Raw genomic sequence first — 25,866 nt, forward strand, 5'->3', positions numbered from 1 at the left:
TTGGAAGCGTCAGTCTCATCAACCGGCAACATGGCAAAATCGACTCAAAATGGCGACCAGCCATGAGTATTTTTCGGCTTGGTGTTTATGTGTATTGTGATGCCAATTCAAAGTTTAAAGTTTATCAACAAATACATTTTGGGCTGTGTTTAGATTCTACAGCCAAGTGCCGTTTTAGTACTCTAGTTTAAACTTCATCAGTGGGCCGTTCCAAATTGGCCAGTGAGTGACTCGCTCAGGATAACTCGTTTACTGACATTTAAAAATAAGTATCACAGATATTTGGTAACAGCATGTCGAGCACTTTTGTGGCCGACACCGCAGATGATAATTCCTCTGCTGGAAATACTGTCATCATAATTGTCAATGATGACACAGGAAACATATCAGTTGATCAGGAAACACTTCAACTTCTCAGTAAGTTGCCACGTTTTGGAGGGAAAACCATAATTTTATAAATTAATTTTTTTTTCAGCCTCCCAAGAGAACACAACTCTGAGTGTAGTTAGAGTCAATGAAGCTGCAGGGGATAATAGCACAGATGTCAATATTACTGTAGAAGAGGACTTTAACCCAGGATCTAGTAGTATACTACAGGGGAATGAAGAAGACCTAATGGAAACAGACCAGGAAATTGCTCAAGTTAATGGGAATGCCAAAACTGGACTGAAAATTAGTGAACAAGTGTTAGAGACAACAGATCCACTTCTAGCCCTTGACCAGGAAGAAATTGAGAAAATTGAACATGCATTACAGGCAGAAGCAGGGGCATTTTTCAATAATATCCTTCCCCCAGAGGCTGGGCTGGATGACCTGCTGGACCCTGAGCTTACAGGAGGTTTGTACTAGAGTTTTGTGTAGCATTCCTGCTTATGTCATATTTAATGTGTTATCTATTAGAACCAGATGACACTGAAGCTGTTGCATCCATCTCACTTGATCACTGCTATTCAGCTGTACATGGTTCGACGATTAATAACGCTCGAAACGTTGATAGTGCGATGAGTTCCGAGATCGATAGTTCTGACAGTGTCTCGACGGGTAGAGGTGGCGGCGGATCTAGACGCCAACCGTCGCCAAAACGACGTTCACAGCGTCAGATTGACAGACAAGAAATGGAACAGTTGAAGAAAATCCGCGCTGAAAATGAAGAACTTCTGAAAAAGGAAAAAGAGGAGATGAATCAAACTCAACAAGTCAGTCCGCCCAAAAAAGAAGCTGAAGAGGATCCAGAGGAGACTCTTTTTGTCCCAGTTCCGCAAATTGTTGCACCTGAGGTAACTCCACCTGCTCCGGCGCAACCGCTCAGTCGTTTAGCTGCAATTCGTCAAAAGCTACAACAGGACATCCTTAGCGTTGACCCTGTCAAAGCCAAGGTTCACACATTACCTTTAAACCAACCCGTCAAAATGCCCTTGTCCAAACCACAGCCTCTAGCCAAAACTCCCCAAACCATTCCCGCCAAAACACCAGCGGTGACGACGCAAACAAAATCGCCTGCTGTAGTTGAAGTTAAATCACCACAAGCGGCTCGAGCACCTCTTTCACCTCAAAAGTCACATTCACCTCAAAAGGCAATTGATTCAGATAGGTCAATCTCCTTTGTCGCGTGTTTCATCTTCTGGTGGAGTCACCCGGCCAAGACGGGAAAATCGCCAACCGCCCAAACATCTTCGTGAAGCTTTCAACCAGCTTGAGTTTGAAGGTATTGAGAAACTAGTAAAGAAGACATCCGTTGCCAAAAGTGTTTCATCTCCAGATGAACAAACAACGATGTTTGACAGTTCGGTTAATGAAGAAATACCTGACGATCCACTTGAAACTTCCCCGAAAAAAATAGATCAATCCAAAGAAGGTTTTTATACAATAGCCAATTTTTTTCCTGTTAAGAAATTCAAAATTCAAATAAAAAAATTAATGCAATTTTACAGATGAGGACGATGGTGATGATGATTTAGATGATGATGATGACGACGATGATCCAGAGGGTGAAGGTTCTGAGTCAGAAGAGAATGAAGATGATCCCGATCGATTGTGGTGTGTCTGTCGAGAACCTCACAACAATCGCTTTATGATCTGTTGCGACAAGTGCGAGGAATGGTTTCATGGCAAATGCGTCGGCATAACACGAGGAATGGGTCGCGAACTTGAACTGAAGAAACTTGAATGGATCTGCCCGAAATGCGTCAGGCAGGAATATGCCGATACCCAAGAACCGTTTATCCATTTACAGGTGAAAATAATTTTTAAACAGCTGAATTTTACTTTTAGATCCCGCCCGTTATAGATTGTTTTGTTGGTTTTTTTAATTTGTCCAGGACATTGAATCACCGGAGAAACCAAATCCAGCAGCAGAGGAAAAGACGGCAATCGTCAAACCAGTAGAGAAACCTGTTAATCCAAGGAATGCGGAGCATGCCAAAACAGCCAAAGAGAATGCAAAACTCAAAGCTCAAATGACACAACGAAGGGCTCGTGTTAGTTCAAGTGGAAGTGGCACGGCCGAGGAAGCTACAACTGTGGCCCGACGTTGTATTGGTGCTGGATGCAAGAGTGATGCGCGGGTAAATAGCGTGTACTGTAGCGAAGCGTGTATCGCGAGTCACGTACGAGATTCACTCATCGCCATGAGCAAAGAAAAGACCAAACAGGCCCAATTGCAGGAACCACCCAGTCCCAGTACACCTCCCACACCTTTAGGTGCGTCTAAGTGGAAAGAGTCGGTCGAATTTGGCCAGCTGATGAGTCAACCAACTCCACCGTTGGCTTCAAAATCGAAAGCCATTAATCAGATGAAAAAATCTGTTTCATCGGAAGGAATTGCGAAACCGGCCAATTTGGCAGACGATACACCCGTCCCGGTGTTGGAAAGAAAAACGGGGAAAATCTTGAGTGGCTCATCAGCTCCCAAAGTTTCCAATTTGGAACAATGGCTGAAAGACAATTCAACTTTTGAAGTCATCAAACCGGCGACGCTGCCCACTAATAAACCTCGCTTGTCTCTCTTGTCTACGACACCAACGGTTCCGTCGATGTTGAACACTAAATCGACTACGCCGACATCGTTAACGAGCCAAGCGTCATCCCCGTCTTCTTCTGCCGTCGTTGCCCAGGATCAAAACCGACAATAATAGTTCTAAGAAATCGATCGAATCGTCCTCGGCGTCAAAGTTGAACCTAATTCGAAAGAGGTCCATTGAAACGTTCAAAGATGAGGAGACGCCGAAAAAGGCTGTTCAGTCAGATCCGGAGTCAACTCGTGCCAGGTCCAAGAGTTCATTGAAGGAGACGTTGTGGAACCGGTGCAAGGATGCCACTGACCTGGAGATTGATGAACAGACAGTCGAACAGGTTGCCACTGAAGTAGAAGAAGCCCTCTATCGCCTCTTCAACAAAGATGTCGGCACAAAATACAAAAATAAATACCGCACTCTGATTTTTAATATCAAAGATCCAAAAAATCTGGGTTTGTTCCGCAAGATCATTGAAAAGCAGATTACACCTGGTAAGTTTGAGAAGTTTATTTGGCCACACGTACACGTCGAGCGGCAATTAGTACCATTAATGGGGAATTTTTTGAATGTCTTTTGGGCACTTAATCAATACCGCCATTAAATCCAATATGGAGACTCGATCAGCTCTATCTGGCGGCCAGGATAAGCTTGACGTACAGCATACTTCATTAATGAATCCAACGATACAGACAGAATCTCGCCTGGCCTTGATTGGTTAGCTATATTTCACCGTTTATATTTACAGGTCAATTGGTTAAGATGTCGACGGAAGAGCTGGCGTCCAAGGAATTGGCCGAATGGCGTGAACAGGAGGCTAAGCACCAACTGGACATTATACAAAAGACTGAACTAGAACTCATGAATATGTCCAATAAATATCTGGTCAAGACTCACAAAGGCGAAGAGATCATCGAGGAGGCCGGCAAAGAGCTCGATGAAGGAGAGTCAGCCACATCGACCACGACTGTTGTTCCAGCGCCACTCCTTGAAGCTCTTCAGGACACCACGTCCAAGCACAAGTCGCACTTGTTCGACCTCAACTGTCAAATTTGCACTAACAAGATCAAGGAAGAAGACGTTGAAAAGGATAAGAGCAGTACCAGCAGCTCCAACACTAGTTCGAGGAAGAAGAACGACAAGAGTTCCAGACAGAGTTCGCATCATTCCGAGTCCAGCAGCAAGCGGTCTGAAAAAGACCGTAGAGACCGTGATAGGAAGAAAAGGGATCACGACAAAGAGCGGAGTCGTCATCGCCCCTCAAGGAGCAAAGAAAGACATCACAGGCATCGCTCTGACAGGGAAAAGGAACGAGCCAAAGAGAGAAAAAAAGAAGACGATAAGAAAGAAGATGTCTAAGAAAGAAGAAGTTAAGAAGGAACAGGTTAAGAAGGAAGATGTTAAGAAAGACGAGATTAAGAAGGAGGATGTTAAGATAGACGAGATTAAGAAGGAAGATAAAGTTGCTACTCCGGAATCGGTCAAGCAGGATCCTGAAATCGGAGAAGTGTTGACCGTCAAGCAAGACAACGGTGCATCGATCGACGAATCAGAAGCATTGCCAGTAGCCAGTGCAGACGACATGGTCGTGGACGTACAACCGGTTCAGGAAAAGAAGAAAGAAGAAGAAGAGGAGCCTTCCAGTAAGCAGGAACCGACATCGACAGTTAGCATCAAGTACGACCACCTTTTCTCCCCGTGTTTAAAAATTTCCATTTTAATGTCCCGTCTATGAATTCAGGACTCCGGAACAGCAGTCGTCGCCACCAGAGTCGGGCCCAGTGGTCTGGAAGGGTATCATTAACAGTGTCGAGACGGGCAAAGTCAATGTTCAAGCACTTGACGTGAGTATTGCGTAATCCCGTTAGCTGTTGAGTGAAATCCGCTATTATCTCTCTATTGTATTTTAGATGAGCGGAACGTCAGATCTGGCGGATTTGGAAATGCCTTCATCGTTGGATGTAGTGGGTCGTATCAGGCCGGAAATGGTATGGGATTATGTGAATCAAACAAGGCGAGCGGGCACGCGAGATATCGTGGTTTTCAAGTTCACTCCTGCGTCGGATTCCGACCGGAAGCACTATTCATCTTTTCTCAGTCACATGTACAAACATAATCGGTTTGCCGTGGTCGGAGCCGTCTCCAAGCTTATCAAGGACTTCTATGTTGTTCCTTTACCTAAAGACAGTCCTATTCCTTTGGCGCTGGTTTCGTTATCTTCAGGGACTAAATGTAAGTATCGCCCTTACCTTTGGCATTTTGGAATGGTCTCTTGATGTTACACGCTTCTTCTTTTGTTTGCTTTGCAGCTTTGGACGAGAATCGTACCTCAAGTTTGTTGTTGGGCGTTGTGGTACGAGCGAGGAAGAAGCGACCGGTTGATCAGGCCTCGAATGGTGGAGCTTCCGTGCCTCATAAAGCGGCCAAATTGGCTAAGATGTCGGCCAAGATTTCATCTCCCAGTAACGCCAGTAGCAGCTCACCCAGTCTGAATTACATTCCCACCTCGCGCGCCACATCCAAAATGCCTAATAAAAGTGATCAGGCGAATCTAGCCTCCAAAGCCGAACCTATTTCCAGCAGCTCCAAATCTCAAGCTGATGATGCGCCCTATAGTCCCGGCCAACTTCTCGGCGAAGAAGAAGAGGCCATCCCAGGTAGAGTTGCGTCTTAACTTATGTTGAAGTGTGCGGTTTATTAATTGATCATTTGTCGTGGGAAATAGTGATCGGCGACGACGAGTTGTTGAAGCAACAAGCTATGCTGGAAGAATTAAATCGCCAGATTGAAGCTCAGAAACAGGAGCTGGCCTCCATGTCGGCTGAAGTGGCGGCAACCACACCGCCGGAAATGATGATACCCGGTTTGGGCGAACCTGTTATACCTGGGCTTGGAGAGCCTTCTACGTCCTCGACAGCCGCGTGGACAAGTGTCGATACCAGGGTGACGCCTTCTACCGATCCACCGTTCGATCATTCGGCGAAACCAGCGCCTGCGTCGATTAACAATCTCAATATCAGTAACTTGCAGGTAGTGTTTAAGACAAACAAGTGGTGAGCTTAACTAAATTGGACTAAATCATTGTCTTGATATTAACAGGAAATCATTAGCACGATTCAAAAGAAGGAAATGGAAATGAAAATGACCAGTAAATCGTCAGAAGATCGCCCTCTGCCGATCGAGCTTTTCTCCCCGCATGATGTCGACATGCGAATAGCAGGTCCTATTCCAGTGCAACCGATCGCCCCCGTTCAGCCCGTGGTCCCGATAGGAGTAGTGCCGGTTGTAACACCAGCACCAGAGAAAAAGAAGCCGAGTCTTTTAAATCAGTTGACTGACGAGCAGTTGCTGGCCAAAGCCATGGAAATGGAAATGGAACAAGCTGGAATACCTACAGCGCCTATGGCTGGCCAGCAATTTTTCCCTCCGCCTCGAGGGGCTATTCCGTATCCCCCTATGGGACCAGGTATGCCACCCGGCCCGCCAATGATGGGTCATCCTCGGCCGTTCCGTTCGCCTCCGTTCATGGGGGCGCGTTCCTCTTTCAATTCACCGCCGAGTCAAGGTGGTAATTTCCGGACAAGACCCAATAAGAAAAAGCGCTAAATTTGTACAGCCCATCATGCCCCAACACTACAACCCACGTCCCTCGTTGATTCTCAAGACCTCCTTATTGCACTTTGGGAGTTCCAACAATTTTTGGAATTGTGCGAGTTATTGTTGTTTCATGTCGATAGACAGAAACACGTACACAGAGCTAAAGCGGTGGGGTGAAGAAATTACAGTACTAAATTTTGACCACCCCATTTAGCTGACCCAACAAGGAAAGAAATGTTAGAGACGCCAATTACGTTCGCTATTCCCCACAGCTAACGATTTTGTTTTTATACCTTTTTTAATTCCTCTTTCAGTTTATGTGTGTTTTCCTTATTCTGTATTGATACTGTAGTCACATGCATTGTGTCGTTCTCATAAATCGGACCACCAACACACGCAATACAACACACTCTCATTCATCATAAATTTTTAAAGAAAAGACTTTCTTCGTTTACGTCATTGCCATCTATTTTGTATATCCACTACGAATTGGTTCGGACTGGGATGTTATTTAGTATACCATGCTTGTCTTTTAATATTTGGGAACGAAGGACAGCACTAAACCTTCGCTTACTCCCACCGGAACACTTGCGGTGTCGACTTTACTCCTGAACAAAACAAAAAATTTGCATTAAGATTTCAGCTAATCTAAGAGCTACTGTAAATCATACCCTCTAGTTGTAGAATTGCTGACTGCCGTTGAAGAACGGATGACTGCCTGAGCCTCTGTGGGGATGGTAGGTTCCGTCGAAAAATCAACAGATGCCTCTTTCTCGCCCAGGTTAAGCACGACGAGGTATCCGGGAGCTCCTTTTCGGATTCTGAGTAAGAAAAAGATACATGATCAACCTCTTCGATTTGATCTAGTCTTCTGAGAGCTTACCTTGTGAAAGCAAAGATATCTTCAGTCGTTACGTTTAGAACGCTCATGGATCCGTGCATAATGGCTGGCTGTTTGCGCAAGTTGACCAGCTCACGGTAGATGTTTAGGTAGCTATTGGTTACACCCATTTGATCCTTTGCATTGATGGTATCAGTATTGCTGCCGACTGGATACCAAGGCGTGCTGGCATTAGTGAAACCAACCGTGTTTGACGAGTCCCATTGGTAGGGACTGCGGGCTTGGTTACAATGGGAGTCTGCGGTCAGTTTATTACCAGTAGGGCAACTGAGTATTACTCCCCCTGCTGAAGGAACGTCTTCCATTCCAATTTCATCACCATAATAGGTAAATGGTGTACCCGGAATGAGCAGTTGCACCATAGCCATTGCATCGATTAGTTTGGAACCCAACCGAGATGCCACGCGTTCCGTATCTCCGTTACCCAGCACCCAGTTTGGCCATCCATGAACTTGACTGACTTGCTCCAAATATGAAAGGATCTCCTTTTTCAATCCAAGTCCAGTAAATCCAGCTTGTTGCCTAATGAATTTTGAGTTGACTGGTAAATCTGCAATCGGCTTGGTGGCATCACCGTAGTATTTCATGGCACTTGCGCCTTCGGTGTCCTCCGCCTCAACAAACAAAACCCTATTTCAAAATACATTAGTGCTCAGTTTTTATTTGGTAACATCAATAATAAAGGTTACCGATGTTCTCCGTCTTTATCTTCGAACTCTTGCAGGACTGCGCGAAGATCGCTGACAAAATTGTACGTTTCATCAAGATTCTTTGTATGAATATGGTCAAGCGACGCGTACGATCCGGGGGAGATTCCAGGAATCTGTGGCTCATCCACAGTCATATTCGCCGCCTCAAACAAATAGGGAACGGACAGGAGTCGGAAACCAGACACACCTTGTTCTAGCCAAAACCTGGTGATGTTCTTCAGTTCATTTTGCACTTTCACACTGCGTAGGTTTAAATCAGGCTGATCTGGTCCATAAACGTGATAATAATACTGCTTTCTGTCAGCATCATACGTCCATGATGTGTTCCCAAAAATGCTTAGCTGTTAGTGAACAATAAATGTTACAAGATACGTTAAAATAAATTAAAAATAAATGGCGTTTACCCAATTATTGGGTGGTCCACCATCCTTCCCATCGTGCCAGACGAAGCAATCGCCGCAGTCACCTCTGGCATCTGCAGCCGACTGCACGAACCAAGGGTGCTTGGTACTTGCATGATTGATCACAAGATCCAAAATGATTTTCAAACCTAAAAAATATTTTGTCAATTTACGAAAACGAAATTTCAGAAATCAGGGATTTCTTACCCTCCTGTTTTGCAGCTGTGGTCAAGTCTTTTAGGTCTTGCAGGTCACCATATGTTGGGTTAATCTCAAGGAAATTCACAATTTCGTGACCATACGGTGGATCATCATTTCTTGTCGCAAAAATGGGAGAAATAGAGATCATATTAACACCCAAATGAACAAAATGATTCAATCGTCCAATAATTCCTGCATTTTTGGAGTAAGAGGGTGCTTGTGATTACTAAATAAATTGGAAAAAATTCTGATTGAAATGATACCTCTCAGGTCTCCTTTTCCATCTTGATTGAGCCCACTGTCTTGAAAGGATTTGGGATTGACAGAATATACCACACCTTTCTGCCAGTATTCTAGTGGAGCTGGAGCAGGGCACTTGGGAGCAAGCACAACAATGACAATAGCAATCACCAACATAGCAACCCAGCAAATCCAGAATAAAGCAAAAAGGGTCCATCGGACTCTTATCCAGAATGGGTCATTGGCATATTTCATCAATTCTTCCTTTCCCATGCCAGCAAAAGACACATCAACAGCCCCAATTTCAACAGCTGAATCTTCAGTGTTCTTGGTAAACTTGACCTGCCCCAGATCTCCAGCTTTTTCCTCAGTCTGTTGTGCCAAGGAGCCTCTAGACTCGCTTTTCGAGCCTAGGGATTCAATAGATTCCGTCCTAGCTTTGGGAGCAATTTGACCCTTTTGGGGCTCTACTCCATTGTAGTTTTCGTTCATCATTCCCAAAGGGTTTGGTTGATTCGAAGACAAAAACTAAATACTCACAAAAGGTAGATCGTGATTACATATATATACAATGATACACGAATTACGTAGAAAGCAAAAACGGAGATAAAATTCTGGCTGTTGTATTACCTTCAACCGAAATTTTTGTTGGAGGCGTATATAACTTCTTGTCTGCTATTCTTGCTTTCCAGCTAACACAGTGAAATCGGCAGCATTTTAGTGCTCACAACCTATGGGTCTTTGAGTTATCAGCGATCTAAATAGATCCTAAAAATATTAAGTTGATTGAAGTAGCTATCTCTTTTTTTCTTACCTGAATACGGAATAAAACTGTTTGTACACTACCCATTCACGTAAGATTTTCCCCTACTTTTATTTACCGGGAATAAACGACAGAAAAATACGAAAATTTTTAAAGCGGAGGAATACATGAAATCGATAATCTATGGTTGTCACAAGAAACACGATATGTGTAGCCTACAGCATACGGATGGCTACACGGAGCTTACTTCCTGTTTGTCTATTGTTTTCAAAAGGCGAATTTCGAAAGAATCTACTGAGACTTAATGCACTTTGCTCACACAGTTGTATAGTATTTTTTTATAGCCAATTTCCAGTTCCTACTAAAAATAAGCCGGTAAGCCAATTGGTTAAATACGTTCATATTGGCATTCCATTGCCTTTAGTTCCTGAGCACGTTTTCACTTTCCGTACATCTAGCGCCAATGCTAACGGAACGGGTATGTTGTAAGCATGTATGACGAAACGAAAAATGTGCTTTATAACTCCGTTTTGCTTCTCCCGCACGATTTGTGTATTCTGCGACAGTGTGTGGCACTCATATTTGAGAGTCATAGAACCCTCGTTGCTCCACTCACTGGGAGAAACGTTTTCTCTGAATTTTTGTCTATGACCTTGTAACAATATGGCTGATCGATAGTGTAAGAATGGATATTACCTTAGGGGGTCATTTTGGTTTTTAAAATTTTGGTTCAAAACAATCGAAAAGAAGTTGATTTTTAGAAGTGTTCTGTCCGAACATGTGGACCTGGAAAGGCGGTCAACTTTGAAATAAAATCCTATGGACGAAGATATACGAGATACTAAAGTGCCACATGATGGAGATAATACAACATTATAAACTGCCAGCCATAAATTCCCGATATCTTTTTGTTTTATACTCTCTTTTAAATTAAATTTGTCTCATTTTTTTAAATATTAAAATTGCTATGTTACGGTGAGATAAAGTAAACTGCTTTGAGTAAGAGGCCTGCTTTCGATACAACACACATTTTACATAATCCTACGATGAGATTCTTGGCTATATTATTAACTTACACACTGTAATGATACGGCTGTCACGCTACCTGTAGAATCTGTATTCTGGCCACCAGGATTATTTCCCAAAGTTTTCTCCTTTCAGAGAACAGGGTGGCCCCACATATATTTTTTTTAGATTCGTCGTGTAAAGTGTTCATAATTCAAATTGCTGTAGAGAGTTTTCCGTCAAGTTTTGTACAAAGGTTATTTGTATTTAATATTGCACGTTTAACGTGCGTTGCAAGCCTCGATAGCGCAGTAGGCAGCGCGCGAGTCTCATAATCTCGAGGTCGTGAGTTCGAACCTCACTCGGGGCAGCTCTATTTTCTATTCTGCCGTTTGTGCGAGTAGATCTTTTGTTGCCATTAATATTTCTAAGCATTCGTTGATTGCTTTTTGCTCAGAATTTTTCAAAGAGCATACGACCTCATTTACGCGTTTTCAGGAATGCTGGGTCGCAAATGGAAGGGAGGAAGAATAGAAACAGGTTCAACTGTTCGTGAAACACTGAATGGCGAACTTACATAGTGATAACAAATCAAATTTAAGTACAGGAATTATGTTAGCGTTTAAACGAAAATCACGATACGCTCAAAAATGCAATTTAAAAGCTGTGATTTGAAAAAATTGCAAAAAAACCAAAAAATAAAATAACAAAACATTACTGTCAGAAGTGGGATTTGAACCCACGCCTTCTATCGAAGACCAGAAATCTTATCACCGGTTTCACCGGCAAGCTGCTCGCTTGAGTCTGGCGCCTTAGACCGCTCGGCCATCCTGACATGTATATTACCGGCCATTGCAACATTACATTATATGAATATGTACCAACTTAAATCGGGAAACGATAAGTAAATATACATTAAAAAAAGTATGACTTGAAAAATTACAAAAAAAACATGAAATAAACAACAAAAATTTAATGTCAGAAGTGGGATTTGAACCCACGCCTTCTATCGAAGACCAGAAATCTTATCACCGGTGTTGCCGGCAAGCTATACGCTTGAGTCTGGCGCCTTAGACCGCTCGGCCATCCTGACATATTAAGAGTTGGAGATCGTAAAAACATAATAACTTTGGAAGGTTTTCCACTATTTTTCAGTACATGTATTGTACAGATACTTATGGCTACGTTTCTAGTTCAAAAATGATTTGTCATTTGCCAATGGATTTCCCCAAATCTCAATTATCATACCGCTATGTCCTATACTGATTATTTAAGGCAAACCGACAACCGCCAAATCATGCATGTACGAGAAAATATTGCTGGAATGGCAAAACGATTTTTTTTTTTTTTTTTTTTCGGTAAGAAACAATTTATTCAGAATAAAACGACACGAAGTTGGTATAAGTTAGCTCCTTGAAGAGGTCGCTGAAACAGAGACCCGGGCAGCAGCAGACGAGCTACTTGACGTCGTTCTCGATGAACCTGATTCTTCAAAGATCTTAACGGACAACTGTGCTTTAGGTCCAGCATTCCATAATGCATCGAAGGTGTCCAGCAGGGCCGTTTCAACAAAAACCTGGTGTAGGCCGGCTGCGGCAAACGTCAGCAAAAACTGAGCCGAGAAATAGTCATTGTGCGGTTCAACGGTTTTGTTCATACTGACACTGGACTCGACCGGCTAAAAGCAATCAAATAATAACGGATCATTTTTAGAAATGGAGCCAAATCACAAGTCTTTACCTTGCCGTCCGGGCCAACAGCCGGATTGGTAGGATTGGACTGAATGGTCACTTGAACGGCCCGTACTCTTCGTCCAGATGATCGCTGACTTGACGTCACTTGAACGATTCCTTCCACCTTAACAGCCAGTTGAGAGCCCATGGTAGTAGTAATCGCTTCACCTGCCACTCTCGGCTGTGGACTCACTGCCAACTGCAGTTATTGTTTATAGAATCATGGTTACTATTGTCATTACACAGGTCAAATTCATTCTAACCTTGATTGAGGTGGTCTGAAGTGTCTGAAACATGAATCGTGGGAAACACAGAGGCGTTTCCACCAACAGCTTCAAGCAATCCATGATGCAACCGACGTTCTAAAAGATTTTGAATCAGCACGTCAATTTGAATAAATTCTTTGGGCCCTAAAAGACTATAAATAACTCACCAAATGGTTAATAAGTTTTAGGTCCGGATTCCCGTCACGGAAACGTCGTACAAGATCAACCGATTCCACGCATTTGAGAGCCATACTACGTACAGCAATGTGTTCTGTCTGCACAGTCTTGTTGATCATAGGTAAATCGTCTTCGGCGGTCATGACGCCCTGCTGTGATGCTCTGAGACAGGTTGATTCGACCGTCTGTGCCAAAATCAGTGCCATTTGTTTCTGTAATTGCAAGTTGGTGAGACTCTCCGGATCAGCATCGAAGGCGCTTTGTCCAAGTTTGGATAACGCTTCAGCCACCTGGCGGAGTGCTACCACTGACTTTCTCAACTGATGAGTAATTCTCCCGCATCGTTGTAATTCGTCGCGGGTGGCAGCCGCTACGGCATGGGCGATAGCAGGCGGCGGGGCCGTCTGGAGCGTTCGACAAGCCTGAACAAGTTGAGAGCATGCCGAAAGAAATTCAACACGTAGTCGTCCGAATTCGGCTTGGAACTGAAGGACGCGTGTTGGGCTAGTGGCCGCTTTCAAAGAAGACAAACCCTGCAAGTAAAGTTTGGCTGCCAGCACTAATCGTTCCATGAGAGAAACAGTTGACCTAGCATCTGGTCCGGATAGGTGAGATTCCGCCAGGGTAAAATCACGTAATCCCTGAATCCAAAAATAGAGATGTTCCGTCGAAATATGGCCCAGCAGGCGGTCAAATATTTTGTATGCAATCGCATGATGCCCGTACCTAATCCAAATTGCTTTTAAACACGTGCATGGTTGCATTTAGAAGTTATGTCTTACCTCGTGGCGGAGCGGGCGATACGGAAAGCCACCCACAAATCTACCCTAAAAATGGCTTCATTGACTACTTCATTGGCCTGCTGAGACCAACAATGCGAGGCGTGCGTTTGGAACATCAGGACGCACAGTAGAGGGATAGCCAATACTTCTTGATTGCTTTGAACGGTCAGTTTTTTTAGCATCGACATGATGTCAACTAAAGCTGGAATGATAGCGGAGGGTTGGGTATCTCCTATGGCAGCCAAAGCTTGGCAGAGAAGGACCAGTGTGGGACCAGAAGATAGAAGCAAAAGACGAGTCAAGCAATCCACCATGGCCGCGCTGACTTCTGCTCCGGCCACACGGCTCAGTTGGACGGCCGATGCCAAGACAATTTTAAGTTCCCTCTCTTCGGTCTTTTCGGCTAAGCAAAGACCCAACATGAGCGACTCAACAGATAAGGCCGCGTCTTGACTGAGATCAGGAACTGAAGAGGTGGACACACCTTGCTTGCTCGAAATGATTACTAGTTGCACAAGGAGTTGAACTGCTTTGGCTGCAACAGATCGATCGCAACTGTAGCAACACTGGTTCCAAATCAAGTGTAACTTTGTATCTAAATAGAGTAGGATATAATACACCATCAAGAGCTATAACGCGAGTTACTGGTGATGCAAAATTACCAGCTTTAAGAGTAAAACAATTGGCAGCCTCAGCCATAGCCAGCGTGACAAGAACATCTAGCGCTCGTCTCTGCAATTCCAAGTGAGGCTGATCAAGCAATAAGTCGATGAGGCCATCCACGTTCGAAGTAGTCCACAAATGAGCACCTTTAACAGCCAGGATTTTCAAATCAGATAAAACTTGGGCCTGGACGCCTCTCCTTGAATCGCATAGGTATTCGAGGAGTAAAAGTAATTGTTGAGGTATCTCAACTAGAGTTTCACTAGCCAGCAGGGTCAGCGTGTGCAGTGTGACGCACACAAAATTCTGAGCAGGATAGCTGGGCAAAAGCTGGGCGCATAGACGGCGAACCATGGCAGCTGTATGGGCATCATGGTGCATATACTGTAAGATGGGGATCAGTTTTAGTTTGATGTTAACAGGAGTGGCCATGCCCTGAATCATTTCTGCAATCTTGCTGCACATGTTGACGGAAAAAGTTCGAGACTGAGCGGCAAATTTGGAAGCAGCGTAAATTGCTGCTTCTAGTTCAACGGCATCATGCGAGTCTAGACTGTCGCGAATGCTGTGATGTACAGATTTGCGATCAGAGATGATGATTGCCATGCTGCCTAGAGTCCTTAATGCCAATGATCTAGCAATCTATTAGAATAAAAATTTTAAAAAAAATGACAGCTCAGGATCTGTATAAGAAACTAGAAAGTTGGTAATTACTGGATCATTTGAATGAATAACTGTGAATATCCGTTTGACAAACTCATCTACGTTAAGGATCTTGTCTAGGTGTTTTTCACTTTGCTGACAGACTCTGAGGACACACAGCCTTGGGAAGTTGGTTCTAAATTTAAAATGTAATAGTTGTTATAAATTGGTTTAATTTGATTCTTAAGATGGAATACCCTGTCCTGAAGACTTCCGCAAGCTTGAGCAGAGCTGAATTTATGAGGATAGGAAATGGATACTTTTCAAAGAGTCTAGGGAAACGGACAATCGCCTCGCATTGTTCACCGATTTTCACCGAACGTAACCCTTTAAAATATAATACACGAAGAGTTTTTACATGTACAGGGTGAAATTAGAAGAGGCTGATGGTTTTTCGAAATATGATTATTACCCTTGTCTAATTCTGTTAGAGCTGTATTGGCATCCTGTTCGGGTTCTCCGAATAAATGCTCGTTAAACGCAGTTCGCAGCCCAACCGAAACCATTCTTTTTACTCTGATAATAAATTTTGGAAAAGTTCATGCAAATATTTTTTTAAAGCCCGGTTTGTTGTCATTCCTTAATAGTCTTCCACTTCAAACGCGGTGAAGTCCTAAACAGGAACTCAGCCATCTATGTTTAGGTATCATTCTACTTTGAAGTTTAATTTTAAAACATAAAAAGCCATTCAGTTGAAGTTTAATTCTTTCATATATTTTCTCCCATCTATTCGCTACCCTTTACTTTCAATATTCAATAAACTAACAAACTGTAAAAAAAACATTGCGGAATTCGCAGCGGATTATTTTGTGTTTAGGGATTGATACAACTGAGATTTCTCCGCCAGTTGGCAGTTCGACGAGTACTCGAGGTCCTCCATTTTTATTCAGCCATCATCGAAGGTGAAGTTTCCGTAGTTTTAACAAGAATTTTTATGTAAAGTACGACTAGCTAATTGTAGTTAATAGGCTATTGATCTCATTATTATTATAATTTATTAAAGTTGTACATTCTCTGGCATTTTTTATTTCTATTTCTGCTATTTATTAGCAACATCACCCTACCATGTGATTGTCCATGTGAGATGTTACATGCTGTTGGTCGCGACATTAACCGATTTTTCTTTATTGTTGTTTTCAGATGAAGTCGGTCTCTGTTAAAGACGTCGATCAACACAAGTTTGTCAGGGCCTTGGCTGCCTTCTTCAAAAAGTGAGAAATTGTTAAATAATGACATTGGTTTCATTGTATTAACTGTTGACATTTCCCACCAGGTCTGGCAAAGTAAAGGTCCCAGAATGGGCTGATCTTGTAAAGACAGCCGTCTTCAAGGAGTTGGCGCCGTTCGATGAAGATTGGTTCCTGATTCGCATGGCATCTCTGGCCCGGCACATCTACATCAGATCCCCCATTGGAGTCAAGACCGTCAAGAGGATCTACGGAGGTATTGAATCAAAGGTAGTCCTGAATTGCATCAGGATTATTAATGTCATTGCGCTATTGTAGGACACAAAAACAATGGTGTGAGGCCTTCCCATTTCTGCGGCAGCTCCGGCTCGGTCGCCCGTAAAGTGTTGCAGGCCCTTGAAGCCATCAAGTTGGTCGAGAAGGACGCCAACGGTGGTCGCCGTCTTACTTCGCAAGGATTCCGTGATTTGGACCGAATTGCTTCTCAAATCAAGTCGGCTAAGGCGTGAAATGTGAAATAAGATCCAATCGTGTCATACCATCTGCGCTGTGTCCCTTGAATAAACGGGTGAGGCACTTAAACCGGCATTCTAAATCCTTACTCTGCGGATAGATGGCGCGAGTGTAGAAAATGAGAGGCATGACTTCCGTATTTTATCGCCAGATGTGGTCTGAAAGGAGACGAACGAAAGAAATCGGCGAATGTGATTCCGTAATGAATGGGAATAGACGGGGAACCGGTCACTAGTCTTGTCCCGATAATAATCTTAGCCTTTTTCTTAAGTGCACACAGGTTGGCTTTAGGAAACTGGATGTGTTTGTGGCGGAAAAGAAACATGATTTTCAAGCCGCCTCGGTTTTCTCGCTGCCTTCGCGTGTGAGTTTGATATTAATGAGTTGCCGCACGATCCTAAATTGGTCGTCTGTCGGTTGGAAAGAAGGGGTCTCTGAAAGCTCTAGCGACTTGAAAAGAAACAAAATACCAAAAAGAACCAAACCTGCGAATGAGACAAGACGATTTGTCTCATCCAAATTCTCTTTCCTTATTCTGTTTTGTTTTGTTTTTTTCTATTTCTCGCACTCGTTTTTTTTTTCTTTTGAAAAAGAACAAAAGTTTTAAAAAAATCAGACACTGCATTTGTTTTGTTTTTCGGTGGTAAGAGTCTGCGTTCCGGAGACACGCGCTATAAAGCCCATAGGAAACCTAAGAAGAGTGTCGAGATTGTCATCGGGCCCCTTTTTTTTTCCTTTTTTGTCTTTGCTCTTTCTCTGCTCAGAGGGTCGATAAAGAAGACGACTAAAGAAAAAGAAACGAAAAAGATAATCGACGAAAAAGGTAAGAACATGCAGAGAAGTCTTCTCTCATTCCAGACACGATGTCTGCGGTGTGCAAAACTTGACGCCACAAGAAAATGGTTGATTTGATTTTTAACATTTAAAATCTCTTCTCTCACCTAAAATTCCGAAATGAATCTCGTATTGATTTTTCAACACCCGTTTATTCTTTTGACACTATAACTCAAAAGATTATTTGGTGGGAGGGAAGAAAGAAAAGCGGATACAAAGGAGAATAATAAATGGATTTAAGGGCGACAGGACGGAAGTTTGTGGAACACGTTTTATTTTTTCCTTCTTCTGAAAATGTTTTATTTGTTAGTCTCCCTGCAGTTCTTGTAAGTTGCGTCACGCCTCGTTAACGAGCTCTCGCCAAAGGTCTCCCCCCCTTCTTCTTCTTCAAAAAAAGACCCCCTCGATGGATTGATGATGTCGAGTTGAAGGGTCCGGGAAGCGACTTGCGAGTGAGATATATTGTTATGTGGCCGGCAAACTGCCAGGTCATACACCAATGCTTTCTTTTTTTTTCTTTCTGTATAGTGTCGTGGTTGTGCGCTGTGTCTATGCCATTTGCTTATTCTCTGACTTGTTTCCGTTCCGGAACTGTGCGCCCCGGAACCGCGGGACAGACACCGCGCCTCCCACCGCAAAACGTCTTGTTTCGAGCCCAGAAAAAATGAAAACGTTTTTGTGTGGATTTTTCATTGAATTCATTCATCGTTGAGCTGATGCACATTTTTTTTCTCGTATTTTATTATATCGTTTTTTTTTTTTTGGGGGTCTTTATTATGTTAAAAATAATAATCATAATAATATACTGTAAATATTGAAAAAATGTGAAAGAATTATGGTGTCTGATTATTCATCTTGCTGATGCACGATAGACCATCGATTTCGCTTTTCTTTTACATAAATTTAATTTTTTTTTGTATTTTTATTTTTATTTTTTTGTTGTCTTTTTGGGACGAGTTGTTTTGACGTGTCCAAATTCTTGGGTGTTATTTCTTGATTTGCTTATAAGCTCTTCCTCAAAAAAAAAAAAAAGGAGCTTATTTTTCTATAGGAAATGAGCTTGAAGGAGGGGGGGGGAAAATGGCAAAAAAAAAAAAAAACAAATATAAACAAAATCAAAAGCTTTTTAGTGATTCGTTGAAGCGGGGCGAATTGACCGGCTGTGTGAAGCTCTAGCACAAAATTAGAAGCATTTTGGGCATTTTTTTTATTTTTTTAGACCAGTGAATTTTGTTTGGCCAAAAAGGTGACTAATGAGACTTGTTTTTTTGTTTTTTGTTTGTGTTTCTATCCCCCCCTCACACCACGTCTTAGCGTATACACTCGAAAAGCCCGTTCAGGTGTAAAAAGCTTTTTCGTGTCTTCTTCTTCTTCTTTTTTGTTTTCTTTTTTCTTTTTTTGTTTTTGTTTTTTTTTTGAAAGTGATTTCTTGTTTCTCTCCCTTCTTTTGTTTCTCTTTACTCATCGACTCTGTGTCTGTATATATATAGCGTGACTGTGTTGGTCCCTTTTGCCTTCGATTAGGTCTATAGGTCTACTTGATTCTCTTTCATTAAAACAACGCCACAAAGCAGCGCGTGAAATTTGTTTTTAATCCACACCCGTATTCAAATCATTTCAAACAGCAAATCTTATTATTTATTATTTATCATTTATTTAAAACAATTGAGAAAGAAATCAAAGAAATCAATACAAAAATACCATACACAGAATGCATCTATTTGATGGTCGATGTCGCGTTCGGAGAAAGAGAATAAGGAAATCAAAATGATGGATTCCCTTTATCGATCAAATGATTTAGAGCTGAAATTCACGCGGCGGCGCGGGCCGCAGACATCGTTCATCAGAAAAAAAGATAACTCACTTATCCCCTCCGCTCCCCTCCCCCATATGTTTATATACGCGCTGTTGTCAATATGGATAAACATATTTATTTGTTCTCAAAAACCCAAAAATCAAAGACCTATAGATGGATTTTTCTTTGTTTTTAAGTTTCCATTTGTTTCTCGACCGGTTATAATAGATCTATACGTATAGACTGTTCTTAATGTTTAAAATGCGTGCCACGATGTTGGTCCTTTAGCCTCCCCCCCCCCTCTAAAAAGAAAGGAGACACGCGCTAAGCTATACACAAAATATCGAAGGGTATTTATATTCGAAAAGATGGCCATCAACGAGTAAATCTTTTTCCATATATTTCTCTCTGTGTGTCTGTGTGCTGTGTGACGACCCGAAATGCCATGTTCTATCGCAGCAGCACCGCCAGTTTTAGATTTTTTTGATTCATCATCTTTTTGTTCATTGGCGCCATAGATCGACATCTCTTATTTTCTTCTCCGAAATAGAGAGAGAGAGCAGAGAGAGAGAGAGTCCATGAAAGAGATGAGGATCGTGTGTGCATAGGTGGGAGGAAATCAGGGCGCGACATCTATATTGAGAAACAATCTATAAGCCATATGTTGTGTTATACACATTTCTCTCTCGTGTAGATGTGAAATGTGTGTGGATATGTCGGATTGAAGGGAAAAGGGCATGCCGTGTTTTATTTTCAAAAAAAATTTAAGAGATAACCGCGTTGAAAGGTGATTTGTCCCGCGATGAAATGCGTGTCTCCCTTCAACTGGAAATATTTACAGACACAAACAGAGAACACAACGTATTTGTGTATTATATAGACACGCAGTGGAATATGGCGGCGCCTGTTCTCTCTTCTTTTTTTTATTTTTCGTTTTCGTTTTGTTTTGTGTTGTTGTTGTTGATGATGATAAAAGGTAAATAATGTCCTTTATGCGTTATGTCTTGTGGACACAATAGAAACACATTGAACTATCTCAACATTTTCTGAAGGCGGCCAAATATAAAGATGGAAAGGTTTCAAAGTCGTCGTCACTTTGTTGTTGTCCGGTTTCGATGGGAGGCGCGTGTTTCCCTTTTTCTTTTTCTTTTCTTTTTTTTGAATATCTAAACCGCGCCCGCCTTCAAAAATGGGAACGATTAGCATCGCCGTCGTTCAATAACACAGAGAAAAAATGCTCAATAATCTATTAGACGATAGACGTAAAGATCGGACGGCGCTTATAATATGTGACCATCAATCAGCGACAATGAAGAATTCCAAAGCCAAAAGAGCTTCACACCATCACAATTGTTTTTGATGAGGCATTGTCTTTTTTTGTCGATATTATTATAGATATTCACATCCATTTCGATTGTTTCGTTGATTCGTGTAAAACAGCAAAAAAAAATGAAAGCGGATAAGAATTTGGCCTATTCAATTAGTTCATACCGTCGATGTTTAAGTGCCTTTGTTTTTTTATTTTTTTATTTTTTTTTTATATATACGAGTATTTAATGAGTCCAAATAAAAATCTATTGTTTCAACATTAGAGGTGGGAAATTTGAAACTTGTCGATGAGATCGAGAGAAATACGGATCACCTATATATTTATGTGAGAAATCAAATGGGAGAGAGAGTTTTAGAAAAAGGAGAGAGAGAAGGCCGATTTATATATATACTTATATGGGCTATTTTATTGCTTTACATTTTAATAGTATTAGAGGAAGAAGCTCCTGTTTTTTTTTTTATTCCACAGTTATCGGTACGCGCTTTTGTTTCTCTGTTGGCTTAATGGCCTTTTTCTTTTGCGCTATTGTGTTGTATATGTGTCTGTTGTATACAGCCAATAGAATTATTAAAACAAAGCCAACGACAAAACAAAAGAAAAGATTTTCAATTCATTAACCCCAATTTTGTTTGTCTTTTGTTTGGATTTTTGAAATTTTTATTTTCGGTTAAAAGCGTCGCCTTTTTTTTAAATTGAAAATATACATAAGAAACCATTAAAAAAACTAAATGTATTTAAATATGAGTCGTTATAGACTACCTTTTTTTGTTTGTTATTAGGGCTTCACTCGTTCGCGTTCCCTGTTGTTTTTAACATCAAATGCAGAAAAGACAAACGCCGTTCATTCGCTTTCATCTTCTATTTACCCACTTGAGTAGACACCATTTCTAATCTAATATAGTCTAACCAATTGCAAAGAAAACAAACAAAAGATCAGTTGTCTTTTTATTTAAATACTTTAGGTCAGTTAATTATATAGGGTATATAGTTTATTAGAAAAAGGGTCTACTATATACCTGTTATATATTTATATACATTAGCAAACACGTCAAAACATCGTCAGCAAGCCCAACTGGATAAAGCTTGTCACCAACAATATAAAAGAGAAAAAATGGAGTCTCTAACTCAAAAGTAAGAGGCTAAAACCAGACCATGAAAAACAAACAGAAACAAAACAAACGAATTTTGTTCAAACCGAAAGCCGCGGGAGCGTTATAAAAGAAATCCTTTAATGCTACTAATACGTTTTTTTTCTTTCTATACAGATAATATAGATAGAAAGAATAACAGACGGCCAATGTGTGGTTGTCTGTATAGATATTTATATATATAAATATAGGCGCTAATATAATAGGGGGAAACATAAAAAAAAAGGCTGTTTTTCTTATAGTTTCAAAAGAGATGAGTGGCATTTTTTTTTTTGAATGGGAAGCGCGCCGGATAATCCCTTGTTTATATAGTCTATACCTTTTCTTTCTTTCTATATAGTATATATTCTTTTGTGATGTGTTGTAGGGGTCGGGGTTGAATGCGCAGCTGATGCCGACGTCCATCATCTTAGATATATGTAGCTATTCTTATTTTATTTGTGTTCGTGTATACATGAATGTGTGTGTATAGTCTACTATAATAGAAGAACAGTAGCTCCTGCCAACATACAAAGCCAATCTTCAACGCGAGAAAGGAAAGAATTAAATGAAAGACGGACGTTTTTGTTGAATAACACGCGTGCCATCCTTTTATTTTAAATATATATTCATATATTAAATAGGATTTGGCGGTTGCTGATCAAATGTTTTTGTTTGTATTTCAAAAAAAACAAAAATTGTCTTGTTCATCATCATCACACACACCATCATTTTCATTGTTTACTTTCCATTTTTCTTTTATTGTATATAGCTCCCCATTCTGATTTCCACCTGAACGGATTCATTTTTCGAAATAAGTTTTTTTGCTCATTTTGTTGTTGCTAGTGTTTAATAAAGAAGAACTCAACGCTTTTTTCTGTTTAATGATAATGGCCTCTTTTTTTGTGTTTGGAACGATGTTTAACAAGTCAACGAGCACGGTCTCTCGAAGTAAATTGGATTTTTATATTACAGCGGGAGCATGCACACAACAAAAACACTAAACTATATATCTATACACCATTATTCTTTGTGTATATACGTATTATATATACGGCAATTATATGTGTGTTGCTTTTGCAGCCAGAACGACACGAAGACCGTTATGTTTATTAAAATATTTCATCCTATATATCTACACAGATATAAATAGTGTACACAGTATATCGTAACAATAATAACAGACGGAGCGGAGCCATTAAAACAACAGGCCGTTTGTTTCCTGTTTGAGTGCATAGATCTTTTTCTTTTCTTTCTTCTTTCCACGCCATATTTCTCAACACTTTAATGGGATACAGTATTTTTTTTTTAATTCTTTCTATTTTCTGATTGCGCCATCGTTAGAATGAATTGGCTTCGTGTGTTTGTAGACGAGCATTTTCACACGTTATATTTATTCTGAAAGAAAAGAAATAATGAATATTACATACTATAGGTGGCGCTATATAAATCTCGCATAAAAAACAGTCGACAATCGTAAAAAAAAAACATTTAAAATAATAAAAAAAAAAGAAACTTTTTTTTTTTTTAAATAAATATTTAAATAGAAATGAATGAGGGGGGGGGGGAGTGTCATGGGATCTTTTTCTTTCTCTCATTTATTTCACGTTTGATGGTGTATAGGATCATTATTGGTGTTGCGTCAAGTTCAGAGTTCACCACCGGAAATTCTCCCCACCCCCTCTTTTATATAGACCAGTGGGGTTTTATTATACACACGTACACACATCACCAACCGAAACTAGCTCTCCCTCTCTCTCTCTCTATAATCAGTGCTTGTTTTTTTTTAACTTTTACCTATGTACATACACGTGTATAATAAATGTATGATTAGTTTAGATTACAAGAGCGTGTAATATCAGTTTTTAGATTCATTTAGTAAATCACAGGGAAGGTATTACACACGATGCTATGTGTGTGTATAGACTATATAACGAAGGCTATAGGGGGACAGTGGAGGTGGAAGGGGGGGAAAAAACCGGTAGAGGGGTTGTGTATGCATCCACTAATTAGCACCTGGTGTGTGCATGTAACTGAACATCATTTTTAATAGACCGCTATTATACATATTAGACTAGGCTACATAGATATATAATATATACAGGTAAAATTCCAAAAGAATGAAAAAAAATTAAAGATTAGGCCTTTAAAATGGTTTTAAAATAAAAGACGTTGATTATTTATTATATAAAGACACATCAACTGAAAAATTTAAAGGTTAAAAATTGTCCGATCGGCATTTGTCTGTGGCCGCAGCGGATGTGACTAGTTAGTGGACCATTTGAAACAACTAACGTAGATAGATATAAAAGCACTGCGTATATATGTATCGTCAGGGCCTTTGTGTCGCTCTAATTTCTAACTGTTTCCCTATTAATATTTAAAGCCGATAACATTCGATGAAAAAAGGTTACATGGTTAGGTATAATATATATGAAATGAAATGATGTACCGCAGATGTTCTATATAATACTGGACCTCAATCTATACATAAATAATTAACATGCGTGCGCGTTAAATGAAACAGAAAAATGTATTTAATACACATAATAAAAAAAAAGGTGGTCGGAAATCAATTGGAAATATTGAAAAAAAAATAATCTCAACAGTTGTGCAGAATAATAATGCAGAAAAAAGGAGGGGGGGAGAACTTTGAATGTAATAAAAAGGGCGCGGTCGGCAAAAGGGGGAGGGCAGCACGCGTCAGTTATTAAGGGCTGCCGATTTGCTGATTGATTTGAACAAAGTGACAGCTTCATCAGATATATATGTACCTATATTATATTATAATTCAAAAAAAAAAGAAAAAAGAAGAAGGTCGTCGTGCTGATTATGAAAAAAAGATAAATCCAAAATGAGAAAATATGTTTGGAAATTTGTGGGTTTATATTAAGAGGGGGATGATGGACGTGTGTCATACATCGAGGTCGCGTTTTATGGTTGAAATCCTGCTGTCATCCTCCTTCACACAGCCGGCTGTTGTTTGCTCCCCAATTTAGGAAACCTATTAGCTACTCCGTTTTTTTTTGGGGGAAACATCACGAATCAAATGGGCAGAGTGAACGAATCCAATGCCAAACGAATGCGGCCGTCGTGGATGTATACAGGAAATATTTTGGCAATGATTTGCATATAATTGCGTCAGCTATATAGTCATCTAAATAAAGCAACTCGGTCCTTGAATGAGACGACGAAAGATTACATCGTAATGTCCCCCTTCCCCCTTTTTTTTGAATTTTCTGTTTAGCAAAACATTGGAAAACAAAGGGAGAGAATGAAATCAGCTGATTTGCATATTATCATCAAAGGAGCGGTTCAGTGCTGCATCCGACACTTGCACCTTCTGCGTCCAATCAGCATCAACTGTATAGCGGCTAAAAACAACCGCCGGTAGTATACAAAAAAATAAAATAAAATGAAATAAAAAGAAGTTTGAATAAAACTCACAAAGAAAAGACGCTGATCTATTAAAACTCTCGTGTGCTCCAACTGATTTCACCACCTTTTTCTTCTTATTATTATTTTTTGAAAAAATACTCTCTTCTTTTTTTCTATAATATACGCACAATCATTTAAGCCGCTGCTCTTTTTGCTGTTCACATTTTCCCACCGAATTGTGTCTATCTTATATAAAGGTCATATTAACTGGCAACGATGTGTTCCATATCAATGTGTGTATAGGCCTCAGTCTATATAAGAAGAAGGGGAGGGCTCGCATAGTTGTTAACGGTATAGATATTTTTGCAGGACCTTATATACATATATAGGCCTTTTTCCTTTTTTTTTATTATTACGATGCCTTTTTTGTGGTGTGTGTGTGTCGTCTTTGTTAATGTACGGACGCGATAACGAGCGTCACCCACGAGCATTTTCCTATTTCAGTTCTTTGTTCGCCATGTCGGAGCCAATTAGGACGGCCATTGTTTGG

The 25,866-nt window shown here is 40.8% G+C and overlaps 4 protein-coding genes and 2 non-coding genes across 7 annotated transcripts; 2 read left to right on the forward strand and 4 right to left on the reverse strand.

Moving 5' to 3' along the window:
• The first annotated feature begins 26 nt into the window (after nucleotides 1-26).
• Nucleotides 27-7,034, forward strand: LOC116929415 (death-inducer obliterator 1). The gene is given in 14 exon segments (XM_032936635.2): nucleotides 27-417; nucleotides 476-838; nucleotides 901-1,680; nucleotides 1,682-1,855; nucleotides 1,932-2,233; nucleotides 2,319-3,068; nucleotides 3,070-3,505; nucleotides 3,760-4,359; nucleotides 4,361-4,688; nucleotides 4,753-4,855; nucleotides 4,922-5,243; nucleotides 5,321-5,668; nucleotides 5,737-6,041; nucleotides 6,111-7,034. Coding segments are annotated over 14 exon segments (5,442 nt in total). The 5' UTR covers nucleotides 27-293; the 3' UTR covers nucleotides 6,618-7,034.
• Nucleotides 7,035-7,058: 24 nt separating this feature from the next.
• On the reverse strand, nucleotides 7,059-9,824 carry LOC116929432 (maltase A1). The gene is made up of 8 exons (XM_032936671.2): nucleotides 9,692-9,824; nucleotides 9,085-9,589; nucleotides 8,828-9,013; nucleotides 8,624-8,769; nucleotides 8,199-8,560; nucleotides 7,492-8,139; nucleotides 7,280-7,429; nucleotides 7,059-7,216 (listed from the first exon to the last, which is right to left on the reverse strand). The coding sequence occupies exons 2-8, from the start codon at nucleotides 9,554-9,556 to the stop codon at nucleotides 7,141-7,143; spliced, it is 2,040 nt and encodes a 679-aa protein (XP_032792562.2). The 5' UTR covers nucleotides 9,557-9,589; nucleotides 9,692-9,824; the 3' UTR covers nucleotides 7,059-7,140.
• Nucleotides 9,825-11,547: 1,723 nt separating this feature from the next.
• Nucleotides 11,548-11,664, reverse strand: Trnal-caa. The gene is made up of 2 exons: nucleotides 11,627-11,664; nucleotides 11,548-11,593 (listed from the first exon to the last, which is right to left on the reverse strand). It is a non-coding gene; the product is annotated as a tRNA-Leu (tRNA).
• A 141-nt stretch (nucleotides 11,665-11,805) lies between these two features.
• On the reverse strand, nucleotides 11,806-11,922 carry Trnal-caa. Its single transcript has 2 exons — nucleotides 11,885-11,922; nucleotides 11,806-11,851 (listed from the first exon to the last, which is right to left on the reverse strand). It is a non-coding gene; the product is annotated as a tRNA-Leu (tRNA).
• A 52-nt stretch (nucleotides 11,923-11,974) lies between these two features.
• On the reverse strand, nucleotides 11,975-15,779 carry LOC116929425 (integrator complex subunit 7). Its single transcript, XM_032936654.2, has 9 exons — nucleotides 15,565-15,779; nucleotides 15,350-15,479; nucleotides 15,165-15,288; nucleotides 14,450-15,092; nucleotides 13,788-14,382; nucleotides 12,996-13,731; nucleotides 12,826-12,924; nucleotides 12,570-12,761; nucleotides 11,975-12,507 (listed from the first exon to the last, which is right to left on the reverse strand). Exons 1-9 carry the CDS (start codon nucleotides 15,656-15,658, stop codon nucleotides 12,235-12,237), a joined length of 2,886 nt encoding a protein of 961 aa, XP_032792545.2. The 5' UTR covers nucleotides 15,659-15,779; the 3' UTR covers nucleotides 11,975-12,234.
• A 191-nt stretch (nucleotides 15,780-15,970) lies between these two features.
• On the forward strand, nucleotides 15,971-16,921 carry LOC116929494 (40S ribosomal protein S19). Of its 2 annotated transcripts, none has more exons than XM_032936775.2 (4): nucleotides 15,971-16,054; nucleotides 16,293-16,363; nucleotides 16,426-16,595; nucleotides 16,658-16,921. In XM_032936775.2, the coding sequence occupies exons 2-4, from the start codon at nucleotides 16,293-16,295 to the stop codon at nucleotides 16,846-16,848; spliced, it is 432 nt and encodes a 143-aa protein (XP_032792666.1). In that variant the 5' UTR covers nucleotides 15,971-16,054; the 3' UTR covers nucleotides 16,849-16,921. The 2 variants fall into 2 exon arrangements, with proteins under 2 accessions (XP_032792666.1, XP_032792667.1); XM_032936776.2 differs by having other exon boundaries at nucleotides 16,046-16,093.
• The last annotated feature ends 8,945 nt before the right edge of the window (nucleotides 16,922-25,866 follow it).

This window comes from Daphnia magna, linkage group LG8 (assembly GCF_020631705.1).
Source record: "Daphnia magna isolate NIES linkage group LG8, ASM2063170v1.1, whole genome shotgun sequence".
Classification (NCBI taxonomy): Eukaryota; Metazoa; Arthropoda; class Branchiopoda; order Diplostraca; family Daphniidae; genus Daphnia; species Daphnia magna.